The sequence below is a fragment of the Coffea arabica genome, chromosome 9c, assembly GCF_036785885.1.
Source record: "Coffea arabica cultivar ET-39 chromosome 9c, Coffea Arabica ET-39 HiFi, whole genome shotgun sequence".
Taxonomy (NCBI): Eukaryota; Viridiplantae; Streptophyta; class Magnoliopsida; order Gentianales; family Rubiaceae; genus Coffea; species Coffea arabica.
In genome coordinates, this window is record NC_092326.1 from 41,058,032 (window position 1) to 41,076,564 (window position 18,533).

The window sequence follows — 18,533 nt, forward strand, 5'->3', positions numbered from 1 at the left end:
AATCTGATCACTCACTTGAAACAAATTGCACTAGCAATAGTTATACAAATATGAGACTTATTCTTTTTTTTTTTTTTTTCTACTAAGAGAGCTTGACCAATTTCTGCCTTTTCTTATTCCATTTTTTAAAGTACTATATTGCGTGTCCTAATTTCTTGTAAGAGCTTTAAGTGTCATTTCGGAATGGCATTTGTTTTTAGGACTTCCTTTCAACTTTTTTCATTCAATTTTTCTGATAGGAGGTTAGTGTAATTTTTAAAATTAGAGGGGTACTAGTTGTAATTAGTGGAAACCACAAGGGAGGCTTCTCAGATTATCCCAAAAAATAAATGTACAGGGTGTACCTGTCGGCAGGGGTACGAGGTTATACTGGCCCTGGTTGTCGGGAGTGACGTGGTCGCTTCTTCTCCTTCCGTACCAAAAGTTTTCTTATTGCATTTCCCAGTTTTAGTCATTCTTTTCCTTTTTTTTTCCCCTACTATCCTTCCTCACCACCCGCTGCGTAGTTTGTGTGTGTGTGTGCGCGCGCGCGCGCGCGTTTTTTTGACGATTCAGGGAGTATCTGAGCTTTCGATATGATTAATCCTTTTGCGGTAGTCCGAGAGAAGGCGCTCCAATCAACTCTGAGTACGATAATCACAGGATTCGAACAATACTGATCAATGCCTTAAAGAAGGATTACATGACCAGCTCAACTACCCTATGGAGGCCGTAGGTTTTGTGTATTTGCGTGTGTAGATTTGGTTACAATATTTATTAAAAAATCCTACCTCGACTTTTTCCATCAATATGGGATGGGATCCATCTTCTCCAATATTTTTGCAAGTCGTCTACAACCTCCTTCTGTGCTTGTGAAAACCTTATTTCAAAAATCTATATTGAATAATGATAAATAAAACTATTACTGTTACATAATTACATTGTAAATCGATACAATAAAATATGAGTCTGATTCTTCTCCATTTGACAAATTCTACGTCTCCAATTTGTCACATTATATCTAATAGTATATTCTTGCGATGTTAAGCAATACACTGACACAGTATCAAATTGGTTTTTTTAACTAGAATTTCTAAATTCTTTTAATCATAATACATAATTTCAAGTGCCAATTACAAAAAAAAAAAAAAAAAAAAAAAAGAAAAAAAGAAAAAGCCATGCAAGCCATGGGGAATAAAGCAAGGAGTAGTGCTTTTTACAAAAATAAAAATAAAAATAAAAAAGTTCTTTGCCGGACGTTTATGCTTATTCGTCTTGCACATATCATGAGACTGCTTCATGCTACAAGCAAACAGATTTTGACACTACGTACCATTTTCATCTTATCTTCGGATTCCAATTTTTGTGCTTCTTACAAGAGCATGTCTGGATTCACCACACACACAAAAAGTGAGTACAACATTTAAGGGTTGTCTGTGTTGGTTCGATGTATGGAGGAGAAGAATTCTTGATCCGGGAATCCATTCACAAAGGGGAAAAGGAATTGGGGTGGTGTCAACTGTGAAGCTGCTAGCTAGCTAGCAAAAACCCTGGTCCTACTTGTTTTCATTGCGGCACACAATCCTTAGTAGGAGGGGAGGAATGCTCATAATTCATAGCATATGTTTTTTTTTATATATATATATAATTTTTGCAGCATATTCACCTAGTTTCTTAATAATATACTGCTATTGGAGTACCAGATACTTAACCTTTTTCAGTCCGTTTCTGTTTCAACTCAAATGTGGGGTATTAAATCTGAGAATGTCTGGTTTTTTTCCACAGAGTTGTAAACTGTTTGGACTTCACTCACTAAACCAGCCTTTATGCTTAATACAAATTATTATTACTCTGCATACAGTTGAACTTATAGTTTAAAACTATAATTTCAATTTTATTAGCTTACTATAATAGTTCCGTAACAAACGGAATTGAAAATTTGAATTGAAATTCAAATTTTACATAGTTGTCATTCATCCAACGCTCAACGCTGATAGTGTATATACACTGTCAGTGTAGGAAAGATTTACTCATTGAAATTATACTACAATGTTTATTATGTTGACAATGTTTATTATGTTGAGGAAAATGAATGATAACACTACAGAATCATTAGAAACTGAAACGGGCAATGAGTGAGAAGAAATTATTTCAGGCATGTCTTAGAAGCAATGGGACTTAATTACGCTAACCCAAGGGGCATGGATAAAAGAACAGACAACATCGGAAAATTGATGGTCACGGCGTTTTTAATTACTAGGACCGATGGTTTTGCCCATTAAAACAGATTAGTCTTTCCAAGGAAAAATAAAAAAAAAAATAATGTTTTTGCTTGGGGAAGGAAAGTAAGAACTCCAACTAATGCTGCTTGCTGGCTAAAAGCACATTTGGCGACTGGCAAGGGACGGATTGTAGCAGCAGCTGGTAATGGAATCAGTGCCAAATATATCTTGACCCAACTGTCCTCGAAGGTGGTAATTTTGGACTTCTGGAACGGACTAAAGGGCCGAAAGCAAGAACCAATACCTTGTTTAGACAATTGAAAAATTGTGTATTTTTACCACCTAAACTAAAATTTTCCCTGTTTTTTATATCCGTCTAAATTAAAACAATTGCACTCAGAAGTCCCAGAGCAAACAAAGGAGCAGCAGGAACGAAAAGTATGTTAGAGAGCCAACTCCGCAGCAGTTCATTAGAAATAACAAAGCTTATTTTGTGGTCCGTTACCGGCCAAACTTTTACAGGCTGTACATTTAGGCATCATGAGATTTGGAACATCCAAGCAAAACTGTTCAATTTGGCTTAGGCAAAACAACATAAACTGTTCTCTACCAAGTTCATTTACTAGTTTACATTCATGCGTTTACAAATGTACGTGCATAGCGAGTACCATAAACTTATCTATGCAAAGCCAATGTAAAATGCTGAAAGCTTAATTTCTATCCTTCACTGAAAATCCAAACCCCAACGGGTATACATACCTTCCACACGCCTCTTCGAAACTTATCTACAAGGTGCTGCGGTAGCAAAGCAACAAGACAATCAAGTATCTCAATCCAGTCAATATGCCAGAGAACTGATGATGCGGCACGTCCAGTGTTGTCTCCCCTTATGCCAGATTTAAGACGTTGCCTCGGCTCAAATCGTGCACAAGCGAGAGCTTGAGGGTTGCTTAGTCTGCAAATGTTATTATTTACCCTAAAAGCAATATAGTTTTTTTATCTTCTTCTGCTGTAATGCATCCCTCCACCAGAATGATGTATATAATGATGCCGACCACGTGATCCAGTAGTCCTACCGTGCCCTTCCCATGCATGGCCCCTGTTACCCACTCTGCTTCCTGCACTTTGGGTCCAGCTCAGGGGTTGCATACCCAGCCCATTAAGCTCCTCTTCTTCTCTATCATTGTATTCTAAAACAAGCCGTTTGATGTCTTGTTTCTCTTCAAGCTCAGCAGCTTCCTTCTGTTTTGTGCTCTGCACAAGGGTGCAATCTCGAGGAATCGACATCTGTTTTGTTTGTTGCTTGTTACCCCGCTTCACAAGAACCTTTACTTGAACCTCCTTGTATCCTCCTGCTGCTTCATCTATTGCCTCATCACCACTTTCTCCTTCAGTACTCTTTCCTAAGTGGTCTTTGGTAGGCCCCTCAAAAACATTCATAGGTATCATCATGTTGAGAGTAGGTCGAGCCCGCAACTCAAGTTTTCTTGAATCCAAGCTCTCCTGCATCCGGTAGCAGGTGTTATCTCGCCAGTATATTAGGCACTCAAATCAAACAGAAAGATCAATAGTCATGAAGCAACTAAATCATCTGCCAAAGCAGAGATGCATGAAAAAGGGGAAATATAAAGTCAGAAAAAATCGAAAGGGCTGCAGGTGGACAAAAACCAACCACAAAAAATCTATTTCTATTGTATGCTTTGCTGGATTTTAATAACCATGGACAAGACAAATCATACTATTGAGAGTTCAGAAAGACCAAGATAGTAGGAATGTGAACAAGCTCCAAGAACTTGCCTGCATTATAGCACGGAGTTCTCTGTCAAATTCAGCTGCTTCCTGAGGATCCACTTGTGCAGCAATCTGCCTAACATGCACCTCATCTTCTTCATCAGAAGCAGGACCAACTAAGTCATCATAATCCTCATCAGTCTCGCTCTCCTCATCATGATTCCCTTCATCTGAATCTTCTTCATCATGATGACCCATCCGCTCAGGGGTTCCACTACCAGAATCACTGTCTGTCTCTCCAACAATGTCATCATGCAGTTCACCATTTTCCTCACTACCATTCGCAATGCTTTGTCCATTTACAGAAATAACACCAGAACTAGTCCTGCTAGGAGATTTTCCAGTCTCTGAATGCTTGTCAATATTTGCCTTCTCGGTTGCAACAACACGCTCATGCTCCTCAAGTTCAACCAAAGCTGCATTAACTTCCTCGACTGACGAATATCGAGTCATGTTCGGGCGTAATTCAGCAAATAGATCCTGGAGATGCAGCAACTTTTAAGCTCACATTTCATGACACATTAAGACTAAGGAAATTAAGAATAATTTCCAAAACTGAAGCTAAACCTTTCAAAGGAAATGAATTCAAATTAATAATTTATTTGACAAAAAAGGCAGCATGGAAGAAAAATGATAATAATCAGGTGCAGTTTTCTCATCAAAATCTTCAAATATTCCAAAGCATATAGTTAATTAATGTCGATAATTCCAAATGATACACTCTTTTTCCCCCCTGTATATACAATTACTTAATAGTACACTAAGTAAAGGTTCAGGTTGCACTGTCTCCTTAATTAACCTTTTCCTTTTAGCAACCAAATGTGATTAACATCCACAGGCACAATCCCCCTTTTCTGAATATTACTTATTTTGGGAAGTTGTAATGCCCCTTTCTGTTTCCTTTCCCTTTGTTGTATATGATTTTCTCTCTCAGTGGGCATATACTTTATTTTGGTGCAGTAAGGGAGTCAGTGTGGAGAACTGAGTTCTGGACAAAACATGGTACGTTTAAAAGCATCGCATATTAGAAGGTTCCTTAAATATCCATTCCGCTTATGACTGCAGATTGCACATTAAACCACAAGGGATTCATCATTTCAATCTCTAGAACATATTCACTTCAAAGGAAGAAGAGGAAGAAAAAAAAAATTTGGTCATAGTATGCACGGTTCTGTCAGATTATCCTGAAACCCTACATTAAAAGCGAGAGAAAACCATTTGCTCTTACTAACTCTTGATTTATTGCATTCCTCCTAAATCGTGCACCTGCTAAATTCTGGACAGGATAAAGCAATACCTCTTCACTTGAAGTTTTGTTGCGCACCTATTTTGAAACAGAAGGCAAGCAATACCGCATACAATCTTCAAATCAGAAAAATTACATCACTTCATAAATCAGTATGTTCATTGCCCATTTTACTAAAATGGGCTAGATAATTTCTTCTTGAACGTAAAAAAGAGCCAGACAAATGGTTTGTAGTTAATTACTTGGTTAGGGATTTTTATTAATTAAATTTGTAGAGTAGGAAAATTGCTCAACGTATGCAAGAGACTTTATATTCTTTGCTGCAATGCAATAAAGTCTAAAGTAAGTTAGAGAAAAAGATCAGAAGAGGATTCCTGCATCTAAATTGAAAAGCTAACCTAATTAATAAATGAGAATACATATCTGCAATACTAACCTGCAAGTCAAATTCAATATCCAGTGGTAATGCACCTTTGCACAGAATGTATCTCTGGAAATGGATTAAGAATCGATCAAGTTTTCTCTTTGATGAACCTCGATCAAAATAATGCCCACAAGTTTCAAGAAGTGTGATGACCATCCTGATGCGAAAGCAGTCCTCTGGTGGATCCAATGTATCTTGCTGTTTGCATAGAGCAAAGGTTGTTAACCAGATTGAAACCTCTAAAAAGGTCTCAACAAAATGGTAAAGCAAGCAGCAAATTGTCTAAACTCCAAAGAAAACCAAAAAATTCATATCCTAGATCATTACCCTTATTTTTCCATGGATGGTATGCCAGCACTTAATGAAATACTCTAAATCTACTGCATTCTGCTTTTAGGCATGCACAAATAAACATATAAAATTAATCCTACCAACTGAAAATTCTGTTCAGTTTAATATCCAAGCAGACAACGAATGCGTTCCCAAACCATAATTTCCTCTCCATGACTCATGCAACTAACTATTGGTTTCAATTTGCCCAAAGTTTTGAGAGAGAGAGGTGTGATTACATAAACCTTCCAGAGATCCCCAAGCACAGTCATAACATCAAGGTGCTTAGCGAGCAGGAACAGGACAGAAGACATTGAGGCATAAAAGAACACAATGATATAGGGCAAAGGGACCTAACATTTGGCAACTGAAATAAAATTGCCTTAGCAGCTTCTAGACAAGGTACTAGATGTCACATCATGGTAAGAAAAGTTGCATTTCTGAACACAGGGCATAGCATGGAGTCATTGACGTGGTCAACAATGTGCTAATTCACTCCAAGCAAGCATCTGCCATATATGATTAAATTTTCCGAAACAGATAGTCACCAAACTAGTAACAATCTTACCTCTGCTGTCCCATGACCAAAAACCAGTATCAGGTATAGAGTATCAAAAATAACAGATGAATCCACAAGTTCATAGTTGTACAATTCTCCCAGAAAACGCATGTCGGCAATACGCCTTTGCTGCATCCCATAATCGTTCAACTCTAACCCAAGTCTGATTTCCTCCAAAACCTAGAAGGAAACAAGGTTCCCAGAATCATATCCTCGGACAAACAATAGAACTTTTGGACACATAAACTTCCATCCAGTATTTTATACAGCTATGAACTCAATTGGACAAGCTGACAAAAGTCATTAGCGAATTTTCTCACATAGCACAGAAGTGCAATTTCTTCAAGGTTGTTAAACCAATGTAGTGCCTCCTTTCAAAAATTTAAAGAAGAGTTGCACATAACAAATACTCTAGGGCTGAGAATTTTGTGGGTTCTCTGTTTACTATCTAAGGTGATATTTCAAATTAATATTATCCAGCAAAATCTTTTAATTGCAACCCTTCCCTAAACTCCCAATCCTGTTCCTCTTCCAACCTTCAAAGCCAACACCAGTCTAGCATCTTTTTTAATCCTCCCCAGAAGAATTGTGATAAGAGTTGTATATGTGATTTGGTCTGTGTTTCATTTCTTAATGGGCTTATGTTGGTGGGTTGATTTAGATTTTCTAGTTTGTTTGGTTTGCTGTATTCTATGTTGATGGTTATGAGCTTAGTCTGGCTGTTTGGTTCATTGTGGTCTTTGATAATGGCACCATAGCAGTATTGGACGGTGGTGGTGTTGGTGGTTGAAATTTGTAAAAATCAACATAAACTTTGCAGGGTTATCTATCACCAATGTTCAGCCTACCAAATTATGAGAATTCACTGATGTGCTAATAGTTCTAGCTGGAGCAATATAGTGCAACAATTCATAATTTGAGGTGCAAGTCACAAATCTATAATAGGTCAAGATGTATTTTGCAATTAACCATCAAAATTTACAGTTAGAAGAACAAACCACAACAAACCTCATCAACAACAGCAACAGCAAAGTCATCATGATAACGACTCAAGCCAGCAGTAAGTGATGCAATCAGGTGAATCTGACCAAATTTTCCCTTGTGAACCTTCATAAAACACTTCAAAAGGTAAGGATCACATTCACTCCAAGGTAGTTTCCGAAGTTGTCTCAGCACGCGCTCAATTGAAGATTTATCAAGATCTGAGAAAAGCAATTTCCTGATATACTGCACAGTCCAGTGGAATTCAGATCAGTAAAGGTTATCTACTCTGATAATAAGAAAATAACAATAAACAAATCTGATCAGATAACAAAACATAACAATCAACACATCTAATCAGATATAAGACAATAACAACACACAAGAGAACTTAGATGGCACCTGATGCAGGGGTGGACGAACTTTAGAAACTCGAGCAGATCTTTCTGGTGGCTTACACAAATAATATGCATTCTCCACCAAGGTGCTATGGCGAGGATCCAAATTTTTTACATTCTTCAAACGCATTAATATCTCCAACATGTTAGCCATGCGCAGGGTAGTCTCAGGAGAACGATAAAGGAAACGACCACACGTCTCAAGAAGATTGCACGCAACATCAATGTTGTGATGACTGAAATCATCTAAACAAGCCTGGCCAACACAGAGGTAAAAGCAGCTGTGATAAGAATCAAGTAAGTCCCTTCAATCTAGAGAAATAGTTAGTTGTCAACCTCCAAACTAATTGACACTTCAAACCATGGCAAACATGTCGAGCAAAAAATTGACCATTTCCTTAGAAAACAGGTGGGAAATGAAGCAATGGATAGCATTTTTAGTACATTTGAATAAGAAATGTCAGCAAATAACACAGGCACTCACAAGTGAAAAGCCAGGTTAGGTGCAGTTGACTACTGCAGAAGTGGCTCAGATTTATATCTGTATGGAAGGAATATATAACATTATACACCCTTTTTACCTTTAAGCAGCTGAAAACAAGCCCAGCTGGCGCAATTTTGAATTTGCAGAGTTCTCCAATAAAACGGATATTCCGGATTTTAGTTTCAATGTTCATTTGATCCTGCAAAATAAGAATGGTGCAGAGTATGAATAACATGCACCGTGGCAATCTACAGAGAAGCAAATTCTTAGCTGCTACACCATGCCCCTAAACTACAAAAAGGTTCAATTCCTCAAAGCAGTAAATGTTACTCTGCTAGACCTTCTTATTGATCAAAAAGTTGAATTCTTCCTCCAACAACTGTAAAAGCATAGAAGACACATCCTTCATACATGTTGACAGGGTGGCAACCATGCGAGAATAATATGGCAACAACTCTAGTGATGTCCTGGGCACATTGAACAAAGCCCTGACAAGCTTTTTCCTATTAGACTTCGAATTTAAATAGCAAAATTCCACCTGAAATCAAGCATCAGACACTAATCAAAATGAATCTTTAGTTGCAAAATAAGTTTCATAAACGAGAAGTGATTAACAAGAAAGAAAAATCAAGTGAATGATATTTACAGTCAACTGGTCAATCAAGTCACGGCTCACACAACCAGGGAGTCTCTGCAGCAGCGCATCCAGACTTGTCCCTTCAAGACCTTTAACTTTCTCCTTGTCGCTTTCTCCTTTTCTCTCAGCATCCTTTTCTTTTCCTTTATCTTTTTCAATTTCTTTACTCTTTTCTTTATCCCTTTCATCTTTATCCTTCACTTTCTCACCTTTGTCTTCCTGGGAAGATCCAGAATCCAAAGAAACATCTGCCAGTTCTCGCGTTATCTGACATTGGTCAGCTTCAGCAGCCAAATCCTGAAATATCTTCATGTGAGTAGATAAACCAATATACGAAGTATGCCAATTTTACAAAGCAGATGGATAAATTGCCAAAGTTTTAACCAAGAAAGATCATCACAAACATTGCCCAAGTCTGAAACTAAATAATGGAAATTCACTCGTCATAGATCAATGAGAAAAATTACGGTACAGTGTCCTATGTTCCCTCCTATGCATCTCCATGTAGATACTGCCAAATTATAAAACCTTTGTGCCACCCCATGTTGTCCACATTATCCAAAGTCCATGCTTAAGCAATCTGTATGTCCAGTTTCAAACTAAAATTTGTACCAAAGCAAAAGCGGATTTTGCTTAAAATTTGTACCAAGAGCAAGACATTTTGTCCGCAACAAGAAATCCATTATCTGACACTATCATGCAAGCCTGATGGACAAACTAAAAGGTCAAAAGCCTTCTTACAGTTGATTGGTCTTGCGTCTTAGGAGATTGCTCATTCAATTTTGGTTCTGCTTCTCCCAACAATACAGCTGGAACAAATGCTCTGGAAAAAAATATAAAAATATCCAGATCACTATAGGTTTCAGTTCTAACTTCTCCGTTGGGCAACAATCACAAGAAATCCTGTGTAAATGGTCAACAAATCACCTGAGATCTGGTAAGCACTCATAGAAAGCCTTTGTATCTTCATCGTCCCAGAGAGCTTCAAGGACAGGACTATCTTTACCAGCACTTTGAGATGACAAATCCTCCCCTGAACTCATCCTAGTTGTATGACCATCCTCAGGCATCACAGGAGGTTGCATATCCAATGATTCTGCTAAACTGTTGCCCAAAGTACAACAAGAAAGGCTTACAAAAAAATAAAAGTACACAATGTAGAACATATCCACAAAGCACAAACCTTGAGAACGCCATGCACAGTATATAATATATGTAAAGAGGCAAGAAATGAAACAATATGCAGGAAACACCATTCATGCTAAATAAATGAATTCAGACCATGAACCAAAAGAGGAAAAAGTTCCTGCTGACTTAAATATTAACAAATCCATAACCTGGGTAAAACTAAACCTTAATGGTAAAAATGAGAGTTTTACGTGAATGTCACAACAAATGAGTAGTTGAGATTGAACTCTATATGCAGATGAGGAAATACTGCTTGGTTGAACTGATCCTTACAAGAGCAGAATAAAGTTAGGATTGGATGCGTATTCTAAAACACCATTGTCATGCTTCACTTCTACATTTATCCACAACTCCAAATCTTTCCAACCATAGAAGCATTAAAAACACAGACAAACAAGTGAACTGGGGACCCACCCAGTTCAAACCAATGGGCTTTGATGTCAGCTATGAATGTCAATAAATTGAATCATTTAAATTTCATTGTCTCTTTTCCATATCCCCCTCAGAAGCTTTCATAGGGCATAAAAATATAAGGGATCACATTGATGGTTGACTGAAATTTGTTTTGCAAACAAGTCCTTGTTTTAAATGTCTTACGTCGTAACTTCTCATAGTAACATCAAGGGATAAAGACAGAAAAGGGAAAAAATACAAGAAGGTTAGGTGATGGATATTTAGTTTTCCTTGATCAAATCAGATACTAAGTTTGTTACTAATATCAGCCAAGATGCAACAATCGGAAATGGTTCATCTCCTAAGCAATTGAAGATATCACAAATGTTCAATATAGGAAGGTTCAATTGAGTTCACAATTGTAACACCTCTATCTTTCATACTGTGGAGGTCTCTGTCATGACAATTCCGAAACATCCAGCTTAGAACTCATTTAGTTCTAGATACATATATACTAAGAAAAAGAACTTGATCCTTTGTCAAGTAAGAAGATCAGTTAGATACTGAATTGTCGGAGGGACTCAGCAGTGTTTATCATTTCGCTTAAGCAAATTAATCATGAGAAAGATCTCTTAACAACTTGAGGAAGATTGGGGATTTTCCACGCTTAGAAAGGTATAGGTTTGACATCAATTTGACATATACAACTCTTGAAATACTATAAGGACAACAAAACTACAAAAAAATTCTCTCCTAATTCCTTGTAGTTTATTCCAATATCTGTTTACCCCTATACATGAACACAAAAATCAAATATAAAATTTCAAAAACATTTCTGGAAAGATAAATCAAGAGTCAAACTTACGCAGAGATGCCACGGTATAGATTGTCATATGATTTTCGCAGTTTTTCGTATGAAGAGGCATTTTCGTCACTAAGTTCACCTTTAGCATTTATGATCTTTGCATTCTCATGCTCCATTTGGCGAAGTGACTACAAATTTGAGGTGAATTCCATCAGTGACAACAAATCATCTGAACTAAAACAACCAGATGCTTCACCCAAGGAAACAGGAAAGCGAAGGCCCTAATGTTCCCCTATATAATTTATATACTGGAGAATGAGGTCCAAGCACAATTGTCAAAATCTGCATTTTAAAGGTAAAGAGTTATTACCACATGCTCTGATTGAAGTAGTTCAACAGCAGCATCATAATATGTTTGAAATGCCTTCCTAAAGAACCTTTTCTGTTCTGCCATCACATTGAGGCTCTTAAAAAACTGCACAAAAGATCAGAAATATCATATAAGGATAGACTTATATACTCAGAATCAAAATAAATGGAAATTGAACCAAATGATAGCGTCCAGATTGCATAACTTGAACAATCATGAGAGAATATTTTCCTATAATTGAATTGCTATTTTAGTTTAAAAATACCAACATCATATGAACACCAGTAACTGAAAACCCCATCTGACAAAACTTATAATCATGTAACAGATTCCATGTATGTATGTCCATGTAAGGAGCACAAGATACCTATTTCCACATTATTCATCACGCTGCAAAAATGGATCACCAACCCCTGTTGAAGAATCCTAACACATATTACTTGACCCTCCCATAAGAATATAGTCTTCATTGCAAATGTAATACAAATAGTAAAATGAATTAAACTAGGTGCCTGTCCAACTTATAATGCAGTAGACAACAGACACAGATTAGAAAAGTCTAATTACCAGCAAACTCTTTAAGTTCTTGATCATCTGAAGCTCATGCAAATCATTTCAAAAGCCATAAAATCTAATGATTATTTTTTACTTAAGTGTCGGTGTAAAGGCATTTTACACTAATAGGCTTGGATGCATGCTACATGTGCAAAAACAGAATCTCAAATTTGAATAAAGGTAGCATGTCATACATCCAGACCAGGTAAGGGTTAAAAAGGTCCTTACATTGACAGAGTAGAAAAAATAAATCCAAAAGCCAATATGCAAAACTCTGATTACATTAACTTCAAGAGAGGAAAATATGACAGGAAAGTAGACAAAACTTGCATAGAAACAGGAAAAAAAAACTGCATGGACAGTAAAATTTGCAAAGACTGATATCCTACGAGTATAAAGAAACAAGCAGATGTTAATTTGGATGTACACATTTAAAAGAAGCAAAAGAGGGCTTTCATTCGTTGAACAGTGAGATAAATATCCATGAGATTGTTGGTGAAACCTTCCATTTGATAGTTAAGAAGAATAAAGAACTGATGCACAATTAATGAAGCACAAGGTCACATATATATAGTGTCAAAGCAGTCATACCTCTTCAAGAACATCTTGTCCAGTCTGTGGAAGCCCAAGGAGATACCTTCCTTGTCGAGCAAAACTAGCAAGAAGGGACAGATTTGTCTGTGTTGCATCACGGTCCTTAAAATGCTCTAGGCTAGTGAGATCCTTAATAATGTTAACAAAGATGCCACTATCATCTATGACTCCGACAAAGTAAAGCTCCAGTAGAAGTTTTAAAGTACTACGTTTCTTCATGGCCTTCAAATTCCTGTCTGCCTCTGGGTCTTCACCAGATTTACCAGGAAAAAAGGTTTTCATGAGACCTTGAACCAGACTTGGTGAGAAGTCTTTGTATCTCTGATGAAGCAAAGAACAGATCTGTGCAACAAATTGGATCTCAGAGGGGAGGGAAAAGAAGGGGAAAGAACATCTACAGAAGTGCGTATTAGTAACAAGTATTTTTCTCATAGCAAAAAGATAACTCATGGTCCACAACCGGTTGTGTTACTGTAAATAACAAGTCATCAAATAAAAAGCTGTAGCAGAAACCACATAAGAAAACAAGCCAATCTACTAGAAATTCAGAACCAGTGTAACAAAAGGACAGAAAAAGAATAAGAAGCAAATGATTCCAAAGGCTGCATCTCAGACAGGTCAATAATCAACAAAAAGCAACCAATGCACAATCCAGATATGCCACATATTAACATCATAATAGTGCAAGACTGAAGAACAACTGAACTGTATTACAACCTCAGCAAATACAAGACTACATTGTCTCTCAAACGAATCCTTGCCCTTGGCTTAAATGAGTAAAACTACCATATAACTAACATAACCTTGCATCTGCAATTTAAAGCAGTGAAATCTACAAAATTGTAGAACTTCAAGAAGCCAATAAGACTGATAATTTCATTAAAATTAAGTTAGCAAAATATTCAATATTGCAATAGAGTATCTTTAGTATTTCTCAGAAACTCATAACTAAAGGAATGATACACCAACAAACACAATTGCCAGAGAAGGAAAACAGAAAACAGTACAAAGAGCAATTCAATTGAGTTTGCGCCAATGCACATTGGGGATAAGAGAAGGTATTAAACAGGAAATGAACTATGTTAATAACAAGACTAGCGACAGAACTTTTTGATTGTATAGAAGAAGCTATTGTGCTATCCTTCCATCTCAGAACATCTATGCTGATACATGATAGGCCAGCACTGAAGTGTAACGGTAGCCCATTATGAAGCTTAACTTATCAGGATGCATAATTTTAATACAAAAGACACAAGCTCAAAACAAAGTTGGCCAATTTATTGTATGCACAGTCAATTAGATAGGAAGGATAGTCACCTGAACAGCAGCTTGAATGTCTGCAGATCTAAGTTTTGCATCACAAATAGCTGCCACTGCTTCACTGACAAATTTGCTTAAGTTAACACTCCGCAAATCTTCCATCAATCCTTCTCGCTGCTCTTCATTAATTTGCTTAAGTTTTTTAATAACAGCTGTGTTGCGTTTAATGCTGGAATCCAATGTTCTAAGAAAACCTGAGTCTGCAATAAAAAGTCATTCACCCAAAACCCAGGCAAGAGAAATTATATCTTAATTTCAAACATGCTTTGTAAATCATAAATGCTACACCTATAAAAGCATCAGAGAGAAACTACTCACCAGGTCTTTCAGGGTTCATGTTACTCTGACGAAGTGCCATTTTAGCTTCTACAGACTTCTTAAATTCCTCAGAACGAGCAACGGCTTCCTGAACCAGATGCTGTATGTTAGAAAATAAAAGGAAAGGTTCTTCAATCTTAAAATTGTAGAAATTATCAAGTTTAACATCATTTCTGCCTCTAATAATAGAATGATCCTTGTCATACACTTTAAAAAGAAAAATCCAAGAATTGTTAATTGACTATATCAAAAAATTAGAAGTAAGAAAAGGCTTTAGCACAGTGCCTGCAACTAAAATCAAAATGCAGAGAAAGAATAAAGAAAAAAAAGACTATCAGATCACCTCATCATCATGTTTTTCATGGTGTTCACCTCCAGAACGAGGTTCATCCTCAGGGTGTTCCATGCTGCTGTTTATAGTTGTACGTAAAAACCTACTAAAAGGGAAAAAAAAAACTAACACTTCTTATACTCAAGAGATGATAGAAACAATGAAAAGAAAAGGAGAAAAGGAAAATACAGCAATAAAATTGAAAACCTCACTTTCATGGTAAACAACAATTTAGATGAAATGATAGTTGAGGAGATAGTTTATCAGTGTATTTTTTTCTTTTTGCTCCACCCAGAAAAACATATCACGTTGTCCCTTCAACGAAGAGATGTCCCCAACATGCATTGGGATTTGGGACATCAAATACAGCTTATTACAAGTTAAAAAGCGCTCATGATAAAAGTTATTCAGCAAGAATATGAAAGAGAACATATTTCTTTCATTTTCCTTCACCTGCCTCTAAACGTGAACAAAAACATTTCATTCACCTTCATATATTGAAAAAAGTGACATTTATTATCGAGAATTTTCCAACTTGTACATAGCACTAAATTGCCACTCCACAAAAACTAAATTCCTATCGTTTCCGGAAAAAAAAAAAAAAAAGAGAAAGCTAATACTAAAACCCTAACCCTCAATGATTTTATGTAGCAGAAAATTTCAACAAAAAACAAAAAGAAAACAGTGCGAAAATTAATCTAAGAAGAAGGAAATTTGGTAACAAACTCAAGGAGGAAGAAATGGAGGATGGTACGGTAGGGTTTAGCGATTACCTTCGTTAATCGATCGGAAAATTTCAACAGGGAAATGTGGATTGTCTGAATTTGGCCTAGTGCCAGTGAATTTGTAGGAGTACGATGAAGAAATCGTTGGATTTTGTAGCGAGGAAAAGTGAAAGAAACAAACCCAGAAGTAAGAAGAAAGTCGGAGCGGGTGATCACGAGTTTTGTCAAAACAAGGGAAAGAGAAAAAACGAGAAATTGCCAGTTGCCACGTTGGCCGTGTACTCTAATGTGCTTAGACAGTAGACACGTTAATTTTTGCACATTCTTCCCTGAAAATTGCAATTTTCAATTTTTTTTTTTCCATTTTTAGGTGTGGACTTAAACTTTTTTTTTTTTTGGTGAATAGTTGAATTTTTTTTTCGAATAAATGTCAGATCCTCCTACTTACCATCGCTTTCATCTTACCAGCCAATCTAATCCAACCCTCTTATGTGATCTTGTTTGGATTGCAGTTTTTCGTCGGAAAATTACGTTGTTTTCCGTAATCACATTTCCCTATTATCTTTTTCCCTCACACACATCAAATCGCTACAGTAATTTTTCCATGAAAAATCATGGAAAATGCAATTCAAACACAACTTTGCTCATGTAATTTTTTTGTTTGGGTAAGATGTGAAGATAAATTGTACGAAAAGAGAATATTTTTTTCTTTTTTCTTTCTAATAAGAAAAAGAACACTTGTGACTAAAAATCTCTTATAGTCTCTGAACTTTATATTTTAGATGATATTAGGTTGAACTGGTATGCAAAATTCTTTATAGTTTAAACTAATGAAAAATAGAGAAAATGGAAGATACTTCTTCTTTTGTTACGTATATTTTGTTAAAAAGCAAAATAAGTGCAGTGTATAAAAATAGGTGAAGTGTATTGTACATTCTAATTCTATTTTCTAGATTACTTTTAAACAAGCTGAATTTCGCTTATTGGTAAACTCTCAAGAATTTACCTAAAAAAAATAAGAGTAAATTTTATATACATTGATAGTGTATATATACGGTTGGATGTACGATACATATGTAAAATTTGAATTTCAAATTCAAATTCGAATTATGTGTCATATATTCAATGGTGAAAGTGTATACACTGTCAGTACGTAGAAAATTAATCCAAAAAATAAACTCTTAAGAATGAGTAAAATGTGGATAAAATACAAAAGGGATAATTTCACAAACCTCCCATGAGGTTTCTAATAATTACATAGAGCTCTCATTAGATTTTAAAAATTACATATACCTCATCTACTTTTATTGTTTAGGAATAATTTCAGAAACCTCCCTTGAGATTTCTGATAATTTCATTGAACTCCCCTAAGATTTGAAAATTTACACTTACCTCCCTTGATTTGATAGTTTTAGTAACAAAATTCTAAAATAATATTGATTTGGACAATTTTTTAGATGAATACCAAAAAATGTCCTTGTGGAATGAGTTTTAATTTAGAGAAAATGCAGTTTTGGTACCCAAACTTTAACACATGAGCAGTTTTAATTCCCAAATTTTGGACAAAAACAAGGGTAAAGTACATAAAACCCCCCTGTGGTTAAGGAAATTGACACGAAACCTCCTCATTGTTTAGAAACTCCCACTTAACCCCCCTGTGCTTTGGACTTGTTTGGCTTTTACCTGCTAACCGGCTGGGGAGCTAGCGAGTGATATTTACGCGACTTAATGGTAACTTGTGTCTAGCAGAAACTCATTTCATTCCAATTTTGTCCTCCATGTCTCTTCCAAGCTTGCACCCACCATAGTTGTAGATCTGCAAATGAAAAATTTCGACAGAGATGCAAAACGAAGACCCAACCTCTATTCAATTGGATTCCAGGTCAGCCTAACCCTTCTTCAATGGGAAAGCAATAGAGCCTTTCATACCTAATTTCGAAAGAGAATGAAAGAAAGGGCTATAGCTTCGTTCCAATTACCAGGATTGCTAGGCGGGAAGCAAGCAATGGTTCATAGTAGTTCTAGGTTGGGCACTGATTCTTGAGTGACTCGCAATTCATAGAGAAAAGGGAGCATCTCCAGCTCATTCCGAACTCAGATTCATGGGCACTACTTGCTACCAATCTGAACTACCTAACATACGCTCTTAATCCCTGGCTTGCTCAATCCCCAAAGGCAGTTCTCAAGGGCCACAAATCTACCTTTTTGATCCACTTCGCCCATCTTTCTATCGCATAGCTGCATAGTTAGCCTTTCCATCCACAATGGCATCTCTTCTGGGTTTAGTTGGTTAGCAATTGAGGAAGTCGCCAGACTGATTCGACTCCTTTTGAAAAGGTTTCAGCCAGATCTAGGCCTAATCAAACAGGCAATCAAAGCCTTGAAAAACAAAAAAACTACAGAATGTGTAAGCAAGAGAAGGGAGCAAGCAAAGCAACAAACAGATCAGAAAAAGCGCCTGCGGCTTCTGAGCCAATCCCTGAGATTTTGTACCCAGAACGGAAAAGACGAAGCTTTAGCTTACTTTGGCATTGATCTACGCGCCCTGAATTAGGGCTGTTTACACTGGTAAGGATTTTCTTTGGGCTTTCGTTCGTTGTTGCTGGTCCCGGGAACGATCTAGAGAATTAGGCGAGAAGCAGACGGTGTGCATTGAAGATGGGTTTTTCCTCAGGAACAGGAAGAAGGAATGCCTACTTTGGAGTTGGTGCTGCTTTTGTGGACAACGCTTGCTAGCGAAGAATGTTTTGGGATGCGGAATGCTGCTCCAGCGAATGCGAAGAACAAAGAGATCCTGCCGCTAGGAAAGGAAGGGACGATGCTCAGCCCATGATGGAGGGAAGCCTATTCAAGAGAAATTTCTAAAAATATGATGAAATTTTA

General features: G+C 36.8%; 1 protein-coding gene across 4 annotated transcripts; it reads right to left on the reverse strand.

Annotated features, from left to right (window-relative positions):
* Positions 1–2,644: 2,644 nt before the first annotated feature.
* Positions 2,645–15,837, reverse strand: LOC113708686 (regulator of nonsense transcripts UPF2). 4 transcript variants are annotated; one of them, XM_027231254.2, is made up of 18 exons: positions 15,699–15,837; positions 14,938–15,031; positions 14,595–14,682; positions 14,274–14,476; positions 12,954–13,298; positions 11,808–11,912; positions 11,498–11,625; positions 9,979–10,155; positions 9,793–9,874; positions 9,061–9,348; positions 8,755–8,952; positions 8,512–8,613; positions 7,935–8,186; positions 7,560–7,778; positions 6,561–6,731; positions 5,675–5,860; positions 3,999–4,472; positions 2,645–3,704 (listed from the first exon to the last, which is right to left on the reverse strand). In XM_027231254.2, exons 2-18 carry the CDS (start codon positions 14,998–15,000, stop codon positions 3,198–3,200), a joined length of 3,588 nt encoding a protein of 1,195 aa, XP_027087055.2. In that variant the 5' UTR covers positions 15,001–15,031; positions 15,699–15,837; the 3' UTR covers positions 2,645–3,197. The 4 variants fall into 4 exon arrangements, with proteins under 4 accessions (XP_027087055.2, XP_027087053.2, XP_027087056.2 ...); XM_027231252.2 differs by having other exon boundaries at positions 14,595–14,694; XM_027231255.2 differs by having other exon boundaries at positions 14,938–15,028; positions 15,699–15,835.
* Between the last annotated feature and the right edge of the window lie 2,696 nt (positions 15,838–18,533).